Raw genomic sequence first — 17,296 nt, forward strand, 5'->3', positions numbered from 1 at the left:
GGAGATTGGGGACTGAATACACAAAATTGCTTTCAACTGCCTCCTGGGTAGTCTCCAATTTTGGGTGCTCTACTTCAGTCTACAGAGGGCACCAGCAATATATATGTAACTGATCAACAAAGTCTTCCATGAGCACCTTTACAAGAGGGTTTTGATTTATTTGGATGATATTCTCATCTACTCAGAGACAATGCACAAACACGTGAAACTGGTGCGATCAGTCTTGAAGAAATTCAGGGTGGATGAACTGTATGCCAAACTGTCAAATGTGAATTTCACCAAAGCAAGATTGACTATTTAGCTTCCCACATATTGCATATAGAGTATTAGAAATTTTGCTATTTTTTTTTAGAAAATATTTTTTATGTCATTTTCTGGAGATGCCTATTCTGGAAAATGCTCCTGGTATCAATTGTCATCCCAAAAAAAGATATTTCATAAGATTGAAAGGATAGGTTACTAACGAAACGTTTCTTCTGGGTTTTCTCAGATACAGAAAAATGCACCAAGTGTCCAGATGATAAATATCCAAGTGAGGATCGAGTTCAATGTATCCCCAAAGTTATAACATTCTTGTCTTATGAAGAACATTTGGGCGTCCTCCTCCTATCATTTGCCCTTCTCTTGTTCCTAACCACATTGCTTGTATTAATCATATTTATTAAATACCGAGAAACACCCATGGTCAGAGCCAACAACCGGGACCTCTCTTTCATCCTCCTGGTCTCCCTCCTACTTTGCTTCTTGTCTTCTTTTCTGTTCATTGGTCAACCAAGGAAAGACACCTGTCTACTACAACAAGTGATGTTCAGCATCATCTTCTCAGTTGCCATTTCTTCTCTCTTGGCCAAAACAATCATGGTGCTCCTGGCTTTCCAAGCCACAAAACCAGGAAACCGAGTGAAGATGTGGTTGGGGAAGAGCTTGACCAATTCCATTGTCCTTTCTTGTTCCACTGTCCAAATTATCATCTGCTCCATCTGGATGGGGATTTCTCCCCCATTCCCTGACTCTGACTTCCACTCTCAGCCTGGAGAGATCATCCTGCAATGCAATGAAGGAGCTTCTGGCATGTTCTACATTACTCTCAGCTACATGGGCACCTTGGCTGCAATTTGCTTTCTGGTGGCTTTCCTGGCCAGGAATCTCCCTGGGGCTTTCAATGAAGCCAAACTGATCACCTTCAGTATGCTGGTTTTCTGCAGTGTCTGGGTGACTTTTGTGCCTACCTATCTCAGCATTAAAGGGAAATACATGGTGGTCGTTCAAGTCTTCTCCATGTTGTGCTCTAGTGCTGGTCTCCTGGGCTGTGTTTTCTTCCCAAAATGCTTCATTATTCTTCTGAGGCCAGATCTGAATATGAAGGAAAAGCTTACATCTAGAAGAAATGTTGAAATGTGAGACATGGGAATGTCAATTCTCAACATGTTCCAACAGAAAATGGTCCAAGATCTTCTCCATGGATGACTACGCCAACAGTTTTGCTTCTGAGTGTTAAAGGGTAACTGGAAGATAGGATAAAGTCCTCAGAGAGGGGCGGCATATAAATCCAATAAATAAATAAATCGTGAGGAATGCAAGTTCCTAGAGTAGTGGGTGGATTTTAACAAGTTGGGAATTTAGTGGAAACCATGACACAGTTGTTTCTCAAAACACTTTAATAAAACTGCTGTGGTATAGGCAACTGATATTTCTTTTTATTTAGAGAATAACTATTACTTAAAGGTAGTAACAATAAATGGATTATGAATAATCATTGTTACATCATATGTTAAATATGGGCATGTACTATTATTTTCCTGAAATGTAGATATATGAATGCATCCTTTCATCTCTTGTATTCCCTCCCACTATTTTCTTGGAAGAAAATTCCTCCAGTGTACACTGAATAAATAATCTGCAGTGAATAAGGATTTTTTTTGGGTGGGTGGGTGTTTCCTATATTTGTTCCTAGAGAAATTGGTGCCAGCAATGAGATTTACAATCTAAATCTTGCTGATCACAGGTATTCAGATTTGATCTTGCTTATAAATGACAAAGATGGAATGTCAGTATTCTCAAATTATTTGGTGGGTCTGAGTTCATTGACACTCAAGGAAAAACATAATAAAGATGGCATAGGTGAGGGAGGTCTTCCTATAATTTCACAATCATTTTATACACAACCAAATAGGTTACTTTAAAATAGCATGTTCATTACAGTTTTACTTTTTGTTAATTTGCAGCATACTTTCTTAAAAGAGGCTGATTCTTCTCTAGAGGTTACGAAAAGTAATAAAGAAGTGTGCAATACCATATAGAAACTAATGTGTTAGTGCTGGCTTTTTGCTTGAGGGCACAGATAACCACCAAGTGGCCTCAGGTGAGCTAAGCGGTAATGGTCATGATGCTCCCGTTGGGAGTCATCTAGCCCAGTTTGCCCCAATCTGAGAAGAGGCAACCCAGGATTCCTGGGTCCTGGAAACCATAGATTTTGGTCTCTCTCCAGAATTTCTCTCCGTTTCCTCAAGGTTTTTTGTTTGTTGTTCCATCTTCCAAAAAAGCTCTCATGGATAAGGCTATACAGTACCTGCTGGATATTTGAGCCATCCAGTAGGTACTCTGGACTAATAAGGACAGGTTTTATTCTATTCTTGTTGTGGTCCCCAAAACCTTGGGGGGATGGAGGGCGACTCCGGATTTAAAGCATCTGAATGCATACATTAAGTATTGAAAGTTCAAGATGCATCCCCTACTTTCAATCCTGCTTGTATCCACCAGGGAGACTTCATGGCCTCTCTAGATCTGGTGGAAGCCTAACTGCACATTCCGATTTCCCATCATCATCAGAAATATCTTCAGTTTTGTTATGCAGGTAAGCATTTCCAATATTGGGCCCTACTCTTTGGGCTATTATCCACACCCAGGGTATTCACCAAGACCTGGAGGCCCTCACGGCTCACCTGAAGACCTTACGTGTGTATGTCCAGTGTTATCTGGGTGATATCTCCAGGTAACTATCAACACCATGACTTCTCAATTAACCTAGAGAAAAGCCACCTTTGGATACCTCCATTGTTCATTTGGGAATCATTATTAATTCCCTATAGTGTAGGGTTTTTCTTTCCCAGGAGAGGCAAGATTGGAGTAGGGGGCTAGCATATGAAGTCCAACAGGGATGCAGGGTCCCTCTGTCACTTTTGTCCACTCTCTTCAGGGAAATGATTTTCATGCATCTCTATCACACCTTCGGCATGCCTTCATTTTAGCGAACTTCAATGGTTCCTTTTACCTTTCCAGAAGTTGAGCCACAAAACATCACTCTATATGGTTCCTGGTTCCACTGCAAATACATTGATCCCTCTATTGGTGGCAGACATCGCCCATATCCAGGGGCTTCCTCGTTAGGGAACCTCCTAGAACTACCATCACAATGGATGCCAGGCTCATCGGGAGGGGCCAGATTGCTCAGGGACAGATTGCTCAGGGTCTTTTGTCAGAGGCTGAAGTCAAGTGATCGCTCAATTGGTTAGAGCTGCAAGCCATGTCATTAGCTCTAACCATTTCCAATGCAAAATGGCTATCACCCATGTCCTGATCCTAATGGACAACATTATGATCAAGGTCCATGTCAATCATCAGGGACACTCACTAACAGATAATTCTTAGAGAACTAAACCTTTTAATATATTTGTGGGTGACATAGGGGAATGTTTGCCTATTTGCTGATGACTCTAAAGTGTGCAATAGGGTTGATATTCCTGGTGGCGTCTGTAATATGGCAAACGATTTAACTTTACTAGATAAATGGTCAAAGCAATGGAAACTGCAATTAAATTTTTCCAAATGTAAAATAATGCACTTGGGGAAAAGGAATCCTGAATCTGAGTATTGTGTTGGTAGTTCTGTGTTAGCAAAAATTTCAGAAGAGAAGGATTTAGGGATAGTGATTTCTGACAGTCTCAAAATGGGTGAACAGTGCAGTCAGGTGGTAGGGAAAGCAAGTAGAATGCTTGGCTGCATAGCTAGAAGTATAACAAGCAGGAAGAGGGAGATTGTGATCCCGCTGTATAGAGCACTGGTGAGACCACATTTGAAATACTGTGTTCAGTTCTGGAGACCTCACCTACCAAAAGTTATTGACAAAATTGAATGGGTCCAAAGACGGGCTAAAAGAATGGTGGAAGGTCTTAAGCATAAAACCTATCAGGAAAGACTTAATGAACTCAATCTGTATAGCCTGGAGGACAGAAGGGAAATGTGGGACATGATCAAAACATTTAAATATGTTAAAGGTTCAGGAAGGTAGTGTTTTTAATAGGAAAGTGAGCGCAAGAACAAGGGGGGGGGAGACAATCTGAGGTTAGTTGGGGAAAAGATGAGAAGTAATGTGAGAAAATATTATTTTACTGAAAGAGTAGTAGATGTTTGGAACAAACTTCCAGAAGATGTGGTTGGTAAATCCACAGCAACTGAATTTAAACATGCCTGGGATAAACATATATCCATCCCAAGATAAAATACAGGAAATAGTATAAGAGCACACTAGATGGACCATGAGGTCTTTTTCTGCTGTCAATCTATGTTTCTATGTTTTAATGATTGACCTTCAGAATGCTAACAACCAAATGGCTGCCAGAATATAAATCTGCCCACTCCACCCCACCGCACCCCATCCCCACTCAGTCAGAACTGAGGACATTTCTTGGACAAGAACTGAAATGTCTTCAAAGAAAAGAAACAAAAACACACACATCCTTTTGAAAAAAAATATATTTGGGATATCAGTCTTCCTTAATACCTACAATTTATTGGTTAGCACCTGATAAAAAGTTGGCCACAGCTGAAGCTGACATCTCATAAAATCTGTGCACAGCATAAAGGGGGAATCTCATTCACACACAAACATACTAGACAGGAGATAAATGGTGTAGGGTACTTATGTGAAGTCCCTAGTTCAAGCAACTGTTGGCCCCAAACTCCCTTTACTCTCTGTGCTGAGTCCACATTTAGGTTTAATTTAAGGTTTAATTGGATTTGTATGCCACCCCTCTCCGAGGACTCGGAGCGGCTCACAGCATATACAAAAAACTAATAAACAATCCAATTAATAATACATTAAAAACAATCCTTAAAATTCTTATTTAAAAAACTATCATTAACAATTCATTTGACAATCATACTAAGAAACATTCAATGGTCAGGGGGAAGATCTAAAACTCCCAGGCCTGGCAGCAAGGAGGGTGGGAGCAGTGCAAATCTCCGGGCAGAGCTGATTCCAAAGGGCCGGCTCCCCCACAGAGACGTCTCTTCCTCTAGGTCCTGCCAGCTAACCTTGGTCAATGGGACCCTAAGAAGACCAACTCTGTGGGACCTCACCGGTTGCTGGGATTCATGTGGCAGAAGGCGGTCTCAGAGGTAGTCCGGTCCTATGCCATGCAGGGCTTTATAGGTCATAACCAACACTTTGAATTGTGTCTGGAAACAGATCAGAAGCCAATGCAGTCCGTGGAGTGATGATGAGATATGGGCATGTCTTGGAAGGCCGAATACCGCTCGCACGGCTGCATCTTGGATGATCTGAAGTTTCAGAACACTCTTCAAAGGTAGCCCCATTTAGAGAGCATTGCAGTAGTCGAACCTTGAGGTAATAAGGGCATGAGTGACAGTGAGCAAAGACTCCCTGTCCAAATAGGGCTGCAACTGGTGCACCAGGCAGACCCGGGTAAACGCCCCCCCTTGCCACAGCCGAAAGATGGTGCCCTAAAGCTAGCTGTGGATCAAGAAGGATGCCCAAATTGTGAACTCTCTCTGAGGGGGTCAATAATTCCCCCCCAGGGTAATGGATGGACAGATGGACATGTCCTTTGGAGGCAGTACTCACAGCCATTCCGTCTTGCCTGGATTGAGTCTGAATCTGTTGGCACCCATCCAGACCCTGAAAGTCTCTGGACACCAGCACATAACTTCCACTGCTTCGCTGAGTGGACATGGGTTGGAGATGTACAGCTGAGTGTCTTCAGCGTACTGATGGTAGCTCACCCCATGTCCTTGGATGATCTCACCAAATGGTTTCATGTAGATATTAAACAGCAGAGGGGAGAGGACTGACCCCCTAAGGAACCCCACAAGGTAGGGACCTAGGAGTCAAGCTCTGACCCCCTGCTAACACCAACTGTGACCAACCAGAGAGGTAGGAGGAGAACCACCATAGAACGGTGCCTCCCCCTCCCAACCCCTCCAGTTGGCACAGTAGGATACCATAGTTGATGGTATTGAAAGCCACTGAGAGGTCAAGAAGCACCAGGACAGAGGATAAATCCCTGTCCCGGGCCCACCAGAGATCATCCATCAATGCGACCAAAACAGTTTCTGTACTGTAGTCAGGTCTGAATCCTGACTCCCGAGGGCCTAGATAACCAGCTTCTTCCAAGGACCACTGGATCTGGAGTAACACCACCTTCTCAACAACCTTCCCCATAAAGAGAAGGTTGGAGACAGGACGATAGTTTTTAAATTCAGTCGGGTCCAGGGAAGGCTTCTTGAGGAGGGGGCGTACAAGTTGGATCCAGCTCCAGCTCCATGTCATTTCCCTGCTGGCCAAAACCAGCCAGGAGGGGCACGGGTCCAACAAACAGGTGGCGGAACTCACAGCTCCAATGGCATGGTCCACTGCATCAGGTTTCACCAGGTCAAACTCTCTCCAAACAGGTGGACCGAAACGAGCCCCTGACGAGGTACCTCGACTGACTCATTGTCAGCTGACTCTGCACTCCAATTGGAGTCAAGATCAGTCCGGATCTGAGTGATTTTATCTGCAAAAAACTTGTTAAAGGCCTCAGCACTACCCTGCAAGGGCTCCCCAACTGCCTCCTGGTTGAGAAGGGGGAGGCGGCCAGGTAGGATTCCACAGACGCAATCAGGCTGACATTGTAAGCACATCTTGTCAACCTGATTGCCACTTTGTAAATCTTAATATGAACTTTTACAAGTGTTTGGTCAGATTCAGTTCTGTCTTTCTCCAACATTTCTCAAGTTTATATTTAGTATTCTGATTCTTTTTACCAATGTGTAAGACAGAGCATTTAATAGTGGAGATTTGAAGCTGCCGAGTTTTAGACTATTCAGCTATGTGATCAAGATCTTTTTGAAGGGTAGCAGTATTGTTGGTGGTATTAAATAGTTTAACATCATCTGCAAAGAGAATGCAATTGCTAGTAATGCGATCACAAAGATCATTTTTGTATAGTATGAATAGTGTTGGTCCTAAAACACTGCCTTGAGGGACACCAATGTTGACAGGAGCAGGAAGAGAAGTGGCACTTCCTATTTTGACCACTTGTTGTCTATTAGATAGGAATACTGTTAACCAATTGTGTAGTAGTCTAGAGATGCCATAGGATTTAAGTTTCAGAAGAAGTTTGTCGTGAACAACTGAGTCAAAGGCTTTGCAAAAGTCAATTGAATTATCTTGGTCAAGTTGAGTGGTCCAAATGTTTTTACAGTTTAAGAGTTGTAGATTACAGATTTTTTTTCCCCTGAAACCAAATTGTTTATTGGAAAGTGGGCTATTAGCTTCAAGATGGAGTGTAATGGATTGGTTTATGATTGATTCCCTGACTCTGCAGGTGACACAACACAAAGAGATAGGTCTGTAATTTTCAATGTTGCTTGGATCTCCTTTTTTGAAGATAGGGATGACTGTAGCAAGTGACCATAGTGTGGGTAGGGAGCTAGTACTGAAAGATTTATTAAAAAACTATGCTTAGAGTTTCAGCCAAAGTGGAGGAGAGCTTTTTTAAAGATGTATGCACATAGTCCATCTGGTCCAATAGACAAATATGGTTTTAGGTTGTGTAATGTCTTTCTAATGTTATCTTCTGTAAAATCAATTTGTATAAGATCATTGAGGTTATTTGTGGTGTGGCTAGGAAATGTTGGGCATGAGCCATTGTTGTTAACAAAGACTGAGCTGAAGAAGGTGTTAAAGGGGCTGGCTTTGACTGATTCATCATTATGGTCTATGTTGTTTGGTCCTTTAAGGGGTGGGATGGATCTAGAGCCTTTGAGTTTATTGTTAACAAAGTTGTAGAAGGCATGAGTAGACTTTGTGCATAGAAGGTTTTCTTCTTGGATGAGATAATTGGTACATTCAGTCTTTATTTGGTGACACACATTTGTGTAGTGGCTTTTAAAGTTTGAAACGTAGCCTGCTTTATTTTTGCGCCAAAGAATTTTTGGGGGGGATTGGAGCTTCCTTATTTTTATGGGTAATTTGTTTTTCTTAGTTTTGGTGAATATTAATGGTACATATAATTTGATGACTCTTTGGATTTCAAGTAAAAACATGTTTTAGTAGTCTTCAGTATTGATGCAGTCAGAGAAAATTTTGTGCCAGTCAAGAAGTGCGAGGTAGGCTTCGATGAGGTTGTAGTTGGCCTTTTTGAAGTTATAGTCGATTATCCTTTCTTTAAAATGGTTTTTGTGAGGGTGAATATTTAGGTAAAAGTCAATCATGCATTAGTCACTGTTAGAAATGGGTTCTTTTATTTGTAGTCTGTAAATTGACTGAAGACTATTGCAGAAGATGAGGTCAAGACAATTGTTAAGTCTAGTGTTGTCAGTAAGTAGTTGATCTAGTCCTAGACCATTAATGGCATTGTAAAGAATATAATGTTCTATACATTGAATAGAATAGAATAGAATAATTCTTTATTGGCCAAGTGTGATTGGACACACAAGGAATTTGTCTTGGTACATATGCTCTCAGTGTACATAAAAGAAAATATAGATTTGTCAAGAATCATGTGGTACAACACTTAATGATTGTCATAGGGTTCAAATGAGCAATGAAGAACAAGCAATATTAATAACAATCTTAGGATACAAGCAACAAGTTACAGTCATACAGTCCTAAGTGGGAGGAAAAGGGTGATAGGAATGATGAGAAAAAACTAGTAGAAATAGAAGTGCAGAGTTAGTAAAAAGTTTGACAGTTGGACTAGAAGACCTCCAAAGCCGCCCCGAGTCTTCGGAGAGGGGCGGCATACAAATCTAAGTAATAAATAAATAAAATAAATAAAGTAATAAATAATAAATAAATAAATAAGTAATAAATAAATAAATAAAATAAATAAAGTCTCTTCCAAATAACTCTACCATCAAAAAAATGAAGCCTTTGGATTATTTCAGCTCAAAATTGTTGTCCCAGTTCATTGCGTAGAGAGTGGAAATTCCTATAACTCACAGTTATACAATTTTTCTGGTTGTAAGATGCTCCTTTGTATTCAAGTCTGGCCTCAGAATTATAATGTAGCACTTGGGAATGAAGACGCAGACAAGCAGACCAGCACTGGAGGCCAAGATTGAGAAGACCTGGACAGCCACCATGTATTTCCCCTTGGTGCTCAGGTAGGTGGGTAGGAATGAAACCCAGACACTGCAGAAGACCAGCATGCTGAAAGTGATCAGCTTGGCTTCATTGAAGGCTCCAGGGAGATTCCTGGCCACAAAAGCCACTGTGAAGCAGATGGCAGCTAGGAAGCCCATATAGCTGAGAGTGATGTAGAACATGAAAACAGAGCCTTCATTGCATTGCAGGATGATCTCCCCAGGCTGGGAGTGAAAGTCTGAATCACGGAAGGGAGGAGATATTCCCAACCAGATGGAGCAAATCATAATTTGGACACTAGAACAAGAAAGGATGATGGAGTTGGCCAAGCTCTTCCCCAACCATCTATTTACTCGGTTTCCTGGTTTAGTGGCCAGGAAAGCCAGCACCACTGTGATGGTTTTGGCCAAGAGAGAAGAAATGGCAACTGAGAAGATTATGCTGCAAGCTGTTTGTCGGAAAAGGCAAGTGATTTTCCTTGGTTGACCAATGAAGAGAAAAGGCGACAAGAAGCAAAGCAGGAGGGAGACCAGGAGGATGTAAGAGAGGTCTCGGTTGTTGGCTTTCACAATGGGGGTTTCCTGATGTTTAATGAATATGATTAAAACAAGGCCTGTGGCTAAGAACAAGAATAGGGCAAAGCAGATCAGAATGATTCCCAAATGTTCTTCATAAGAAAGGAATGATATAACTTTGGGGATACACAGGATTCGGTCCTCATTTGGATATTTTTCATCTGGACACTTGATGCATTTTTCTGTATCTGAGTAAATAAAAAAATAGCAATATTTTTTTTAAAAAATTCTGTACTTTCACCATTCAAAGTTTCCTGGGATAACATTTGTTCCAGCAGCATTTTCTGAGAAGTATTGCTTAAAATCTCTACAGAAAGAAGGAAAGAAAAACATTTTGTTAAACCAGTGATATTTTTAAAATTGGAAGCAGTCGTGGAACCTGAATGATTTCTTGTGTAATTTGCAGAACCTACGTCATTAGAAATCAATAATAAATCAATTAAACTTTCTAGACATGTTTCCTGCTGTTCTGTGTTATTCAAAGCTTAAATCGTGGATTTTAGCTGTTTGTTTCAATCTAAAAAGCCCTGGACAGAACACCAGAACACCTCCCTTAAATACTGACTGGGAGTGGGTAACTAGGCCCTAGAGCAGGGGTCCCCAAACTTTTTACACAGGGGGCCAGTTCACTGTCCCTCAGACTCTTGGAGGGCCAGACTATAAAAAAACCTCTGCGGTTTTCTTAATGCCGCTGCCTTGAGGGAGGAGTTTTTTCTTTCTTTCTCTCTTCCTTCCTCTCCTTTTCTCTCTCTTTCTCTCTCACTCTCTCACTTTCTTTCTCTCTCTCTCACTCACTTTCTTTGCATCTCTCCCTCCCTATTCCTTTCTTTCTCTCTCTCTCTGTCCCTCTTTCTCTCTCTCTCTTTCTTTCTCTCTCACTCATTCTCTTTCTATCTCTCCCTCTTCCTTTATCTCTCTCTCTATCTCTCCCTCTTTCTTTCTCTCTCTCTCTCTCTCTTGCTTTCTTTCTCTGTCCCTCTTTCTCTCTCTTGATTTCTTCCTCTCTCTCACTCACTCTATCTCTCCCTCTCCCTCTCTCCCTCTCTATCTCTCGCTTTCTCTCTCTCTCTCTCTCTGTCCCTCTCTCTCTTGCTTTCTTTCTCTCTCACTCTTTCTCTTGTTTTCTCTCTCTTTCTATCTCTTTCTCTCTCTTTCTTTCTTTCCCTCTGTCCCTCTCACAATAATCTCTGCACTTTCTATGGTTGCCCGGCTGGGCTGCCCAGAGGGAGTGGCAGCTCCCGCCCGAGGAACCTGCAGTGACGGCTACCGGTGGTAGATATAGGTGGGAGAAGGAAAGGGAGCCGCGGCCGCCCCCACCTGCCATGAATGGGTGGGTGCCGAGCCTCTCGGTTGTGACTTTCTCAGAGGTGTTACCGGTTAGTGGCCAAGAGGATAAAACAACGTGTATCAGAGAGTTTAATGTATGGTTAAGGCAGTGGTGTAAAGCTGAAGGTTTTGGCTATGTAAGTCATGATGTCAGTAGGTGGTCTAATAGGGAGTTGTTTAAGAGGGATGGTTTGCATCCATCATACAGAGGTACCCAGGTGCTCGGTGAGGAATTCAGAACTTTCTTGGACAGGCATTTAAACTAGGTAAAGGGGACAGAGATGTAACTGATGTGGGTGATTTCGGTCCCCGACCAATGAGGATGAATCAGTTTTTGGAAGCTTATGAAAAGCGAGCTGAAAATAAAATAGATGTAGTTGTGGATGATAAGGGGCAAACTAATAATGAAAATAATGTTGTTCGGGTAATGTGCACGAATGCTCGAAGCTTGAGCAACAAGCTCTGTGAGTTAATGGCCATAATATCTAGAGATAATTTGGATCTGGTTGCCATAACTGAGACATGGTTTAAGGATTCTAATGAATGGGAAATATCCATACCAGGATATACACTGTATAGGAAGGATAGAATAGAGAGAAGGGGAGGTGGAGTAGCCATTTATGTTAAAGAAAGTCTAAAAACAACACTAATTCAAAATACATGTCAAGATCTGGAGACTCTCTGGATTTGCACGCAAAATAAAGAAGGTTCTGTCATTAGAATTGGGGTGATCTATAGGCCTCCAGGGCAATCTGAGGAATATGACAACAAGATGGTGGATGAAATTACCCAAATGGCACTAAAGGGAGATATTGTGGTTATGGGTGATTTCAACATGCCTGATGTTGACTGGAATATCCCCAGTGCCCTTACATGCAAAAGTAAGAATATAGTAGAGGCCTTTACAGGAGCAGTTCTGGCACAGTTGGTTAAGACACCAACTAGAGGGGAGAATATTCTAGATTTAGTTTTTACGAATGGGAATTGGGTTTCAGAGGTCAAGGTGGGAGAAAATTTAGGTTGCAGTGACCATCTATGTTTGTGGTTTGATGTAAAAACTCATTGTGAGCAATCCTATAATGCAACCAAAGTATTGGATTTCAGAAAAACAAATTTTAATGTAATGGGGGAATATTTAGATAATGAATTAAAGGGGAGGGATAAAATGGCAGGAGCGAGCACCCAGTGGACTGTATTAAAAAAGGCCATCTTAAAAGCCACTGGACTGTATGTAAGACAAATAACTAAAGGTAAAAGGAAGAAGAAACCGCTATGTTTTAGCAATGATGTAAGGGCTATAGTCAATGAAAAAAAGGCTGCCTATAGGAGGTATAAAGAGTCTGGAAGTATAGCTGATAGGGAGGTGTATAAAATGAGACAGAAGGAGGCAAAACAGATAATATATGCTGCTAAAGCCTCAAAAGAGGAAGAAATTGCCAAATCAGTAAAGAAGGGGGATAAAACCTTCTTCAGATATATTAGTGATAAGAAGAAGAAAAACTGCGGCATCACGAAGCTTAGTACCGGGAATAATACATGCATTAATGGGAATAAGGAGATCGCTGACCATTTCAATAGCTACTTCTGTTCAGTTTTCTCAAAAGACACCTTGCAAAATAATACTATAGAGGGATATAGCATTGCTTCCAGCTGTACGGATTCAGCTCCAGTGATATTAGAAGCCGATGTCTTAGAAGAACTTGAACGATTAAAGATAAATAAGGCAATGGGTCCAGATGGCATCCACCCCAGAGTTCTTAAAGAACTCAGATCTGTCATTGCTACCCCCCTGACTGATTTGTTTAACCAATCCTTGTTAACAGGAGAAGTTCCTGAGGATTGGAGAATGGCCAGTGTTGAGCCTATCCACAAGAAGGGCAGTAGAGAAGAAGCTGGTAACTACAGGCCAGTTAGCTTGACATCAGTGGTAGTTAAAATGATGGAGACTCTACTCAAAAAGAGGATAAATCAGCACCTAAAAAACAATAACTTATTGGACCCAAATCAGCATGGCTTTACTGAAGGCAAATCATGTCAGACTAATCTCATTGATTTCTTTGACTATGTCACAAAGGTGTTGGATGAAGGTGGTGCCGTGGATATTGCCTACCTGGACTTCAGCAAAGCCTTTGATACGGTTCCACATAAAGAGCTGATAGATAAATTAGTGAATATTGGACTTAATCCCTGGATAGTTCAATGGATTTGCAGCTGGCTGATGCATAGACATCAGAGAGTTATTGTTAACGGCGAGTATTCTGAGCAGAGTCAGGTTACAAGCGGTGTGCCACAAGGGTCTGTTCTGGGTCCTATTCTTTTTAATATGTTTGTGAGTGACATAGGGGAAGGTTTGGTAGGGAAGGTTTGCCTATTTGCCGATGACTCTAAAGTGTGCAATAGGGTTGATATTCCTGGAGGGGTCTGTAATATGGTAAATGATTTAGCTTTACTGGATAAATGGTCAAAGCAATGGAAACTGCAGTTTAATGTTTCCAAATGTAAAATAATGCACTTGGGGAAAAGGAATCCTCAATCTGAGTATTGTATTGGCAGTTCTGTGTTAGCAAATACTTCAAAAGAAAAGGATATAGGGGTAGTGATTTCTGACAGTCTCAAAATGGGTGAACAGTGCAGTCAGGCGGTAGGGAAAGCAAGTAGGATGCTTGGCTGCATAGCTAGAGGTATAACAAGCAGGAAGAGGGAGATTATGATCCCGCTATATAGAATGCTGGTGAGACCACATTTGGAATACTGTGTTCGGTTCTGGAGACCTCATCTACAAAAAGATATTGACAAAATTGAATGGGTCCAAGGATGGGCTACAAGAATGGTGGAAGGTCTTAAGCATAAAACGTATCAGGAAAGACTTAATGAACTCAATCTGTATAGTCTGGAGGACAGAAGGAAAAGGGGGGACATGATCGAAATATTTAAATATGTTAAAGGGTTAAATAAGGTCCAGGAGGGAAGTGTTTTTAAAAGGAAAGTGAAAACGAGAACAAGGGGACACAATCTGAAGTTAGTTGGGGGAAAGATCAAAAGCAACATGAGAAAATATTATTTTACTGAAAGAGTAGTAGATCCTTGGAACAAACTTCCAGCAGACGTGGTAGATAAATCCACAGTAACTGAATTTAAACATGCCTGGGATAAACATATATCCATCCTAAGATAAAATACAGAAAATAGTATAAGGGCAGACTAGATGGACCAGGAGGTCTTTTTCTGCTGTCAGACTTCTATGTTTCTATGTTTCTATGGCCTCTCCACCCCATCCCCCTGCCAGCCCTCAAGGGGATGGGGAGTGCATACCCACGCGCAACATTCAGAATAAGAAAAACCTTCACCATTCAAAAAAAGAAAAACTTTAGCTGGCCCTGTCCCCAACTCCAACACCCGGCTCCATGTAAAATCTCATGTGCTGCCATGGGCCGTATAAATTGCCTCAGCAGGCCGCATCTGGCCCCCCGGGCCGTAGTTTGGGGACCGCTGCCCTAGAGTCATACAGCCCAGATTTTCAGTCCATAGACTCATCTCCTAGAATGTCTCCCATACAAATGTTCTTGCCTGCTTCTAGTTCTTCTCACATAGGCATCTAACAAGGGCTCTTGGTCCTCAATATCTCCTTCCTCCTCTGAGCCAATCACTACCCTCATTGGTATTTCTACAGCTTCTGGTGGTTCCCCAAGTGTCTCAGGTTCCAGTTCCCGCTCACTCTCACTCTCTGACTCAGCTGGCAAAAACACTGGCCTAGGGTATCAAGACGGACCCAGTTCATTCTCCTCAAAACCTCTGACTAACTGAGCTGGCCATGGACCACTCACAACACCTTTTCAACACCACTGACAACACACTCACTCTCCAAAAAGACCTTGACTTTGTTTCAGATTGGTCTAACACCTGGCAACTTCAAATAACAACCAACAAATGCTCTACCCTCCACATCGGCAAAAAGAATCCAAACCTCTTTTATAAACTGAATAAACAAATTCTCATAGCCAACCCACACTCAGTAAAATACCTTGGAATACTAATATCAAATGACCTAAGTGCTAAAGCCCACTGCAACAATATCGCCAAAAAGGCTTCCAGAGTTGTTAACCTGATCCTACGTAGCTTCTGCTCTGGCAATCTCACACTACTGACTAGAGCCTACAAAACCTATGCCAGACCCATTCTCGAGTACAGCTCATCCTTCTGGAACCCACACCACATCTTAGACATCAAGACTATAGAAAACGTCGAAAGATATTTCACCAGAAGAGCCCTTCACTCCTCTACTCGAAACAGAATACCCTATGAAAATAGACTATCTATCCTGGGTCTTGAAAGCTTAGAACTGCGGCGCCTAAAACACGATTTAAGTATTGCCTACAAGATCATATGCTGCAACGTCCTTCCGGTCAATGACTACTTCAGCTTCAACTGCAACAACACAAGAGCACACAACAGATTCAGACTTAATATTAACTGCTCCAAACTTGACTGTAAAAAATATGACTTTAACAATCGAGTTGTCGAAGCGTGGAACTCATTACCGGACTCAATAGTGTCAACTCCCAACCCCCAACACTTCTCCCATAGACTCTCCACGATTGACCTCTCCAGGTTCCTAAGAGGCCAGTAAGGGGCGTATATAAGTGCACTGATGTGCCTATCGTCCCCTGTCCAATTGCCTTTCCTTATCTCATATATCATATATATTCTCTCCTTATCTATCTATCTATCTATCTATCTATCTATCTATCTATCTATCTATCTATTTTATATATATATATATATATATATATATATATATATATATATATATATATATATATATATATATATATTCTCTCCTTATCTCTTATATCATATATATTCTCTCCCTCCCATCTACTTCTCTTCTTTTTACTTTCTATCATTACAGTGAACCCTCGAGTTTCGCGTCCTCAAAGATCGCGAAAGGGCTATTTCGCTATTTTAAACCAATTGTTACCATCTCGATTCTCGCGAGCGCTACATCGCGATTTTCCGGAAAATTTTTTTTTTTTTTTTTAAAAAACCTGCTTGGTTTTTCCCGCCCGATGACGTCACGCGTCATTGCTGATTGGCCGAAATCTCGGCCAATCAGCTTTGCAATTGCAATCAGCTTTGCAATTGCAATCAGTTTTGCAACTTTTGCAAAAGTTTTTGCAGCCGTTCCTTCGAGCCTTCGAGCCGTTCCTTCCAGACGTTTCTTCGAGCAGTTCCTTCGAGCAGTTCCTTCGAGCCGTTCCTTCGAGCTGTGTCTTCCATCTGTGCCTTGGAGTTGCTGTGCTTTGCATCTGTGTCTTCCATCTGCCTTGGAGTTGCTGTGCTTTGCATCTGTGTCTTCCATCTGCCTTGGAGTTGCTGTGCTTTGCATCTGTGTCTTCCATCTGTGCCTTGGAGTTGCTGTGCTTTGCATCTGTGTCTTCCATCTGCCTTGGAGTTGCTGTGCTTTGCATCTGTGTCTTCCATCTGCCTTGGAGTTGCTGTGCTTTGCATCTGTGTCTTCCATCTGCCTTGGAGTTGCTGTGCTTTGCATCTGTGTCTTCCATCTGCCTTGGAGTTGCTGTGCTTTGCATCTGTGTCTTCCATCTGCCTTGGAGTTGCTGTGCTTTGCATCTGTGTCTTCCATCTGCCTTGGAGTTGCTGTGCTTTGCATCTGTGTCTTCCATCTGCCTTGGAGTTGCTGTGCTTTGCATCTGTGTCTTCCATCTGCCTTGGAGTTGCTGTGCTTTGCATCTGTGTCTTCCATCTGCCTTGGAGTTGCTGTGCTTTGCATCTGTGACTGGGATCTGTTCCTTGGATCTGTTTGGATCTTCTTTGAAGATGGCACCTAAACGTTCAATGCGGAGTGGAGGCGATGCTAAAAAGACCCGGAAGATGTTGACAATCAAGGAAAAGATTGAACTGTTGGACATGCTGAAAGCGGGACATTCTAATGTAGAGGTTGGTCGCCATTATGGGCTCAACGAATCGACTGTGCGATACATTAAGAAAGATGAGAAGAAGATAAGGC

At 41.9% G+C, this 17,296-nt stretch overlaps 2 protein-coding genes across 2 annotated transcripts in view; one reads left to right on the forward strand and one right to left on the reverse strand.

Annotated features, from left to right (window-relative positions):
• The window catches only part of LOC139159151 (vomeronasal type-2 receptor 26-like), a 36,335-nt gene extending 34,934 nt beyond the window's left edge, over window positions 1–1,401 (forward strand). The window contains exon 6 of the mRNA XM_070736503.1: window positions 491–1,401. Coding sequence (XP_070592604.1) covers window positions 491–1,401 — 911 coding nt within the window. The remainder of the gene's footprint in view (window positions 1–490) is intronic.
• Window positions 1,402–9,228: 7,827 nt separating this feature from the next.
• LOC139159152 (uncharacterized) overlaps window positions 9,229–17,296 on the reverse strand; it is a 68,210-nt gene continuing 60,142 nt past the window's right edge. The window contains exons 13-15 of the mRNA XM_070736504.1: window positions 14,839–15,021; window positions 12,145–12,212; window positions 9,229–10,133 (exon numbers count right to left, since the gene is read on the reverse strand). Coding sequence (XP_070592605.1) covers window positions 9,229–10,133; window positions 12,145–12,212; window positions 14,839–15,021 — 1,156 coding nt within the window. The remainder of the gene's footprint in view (window positions 10,134–12,144; window positions 12,213–14,838; window positions 15,022–17,296) is intronic.

The sequence above is a fragment of the Erythrolamprus reginae genome, chromosome 2, assembly GCF_031021105.1.
Source record: "Erythrolamprus reginae isolate rEryReg1 chromosome 2, rEryReg1.hap1, whole genome shotgun sequence".
Taxonomy (NCBI): domain Eukaryota; kingdom Metazoa; phylum Chordata; class Lepidosauria; order Squamata; family Dipsadidae; genus Erythrolamprus; species Erythrolamprus reginae.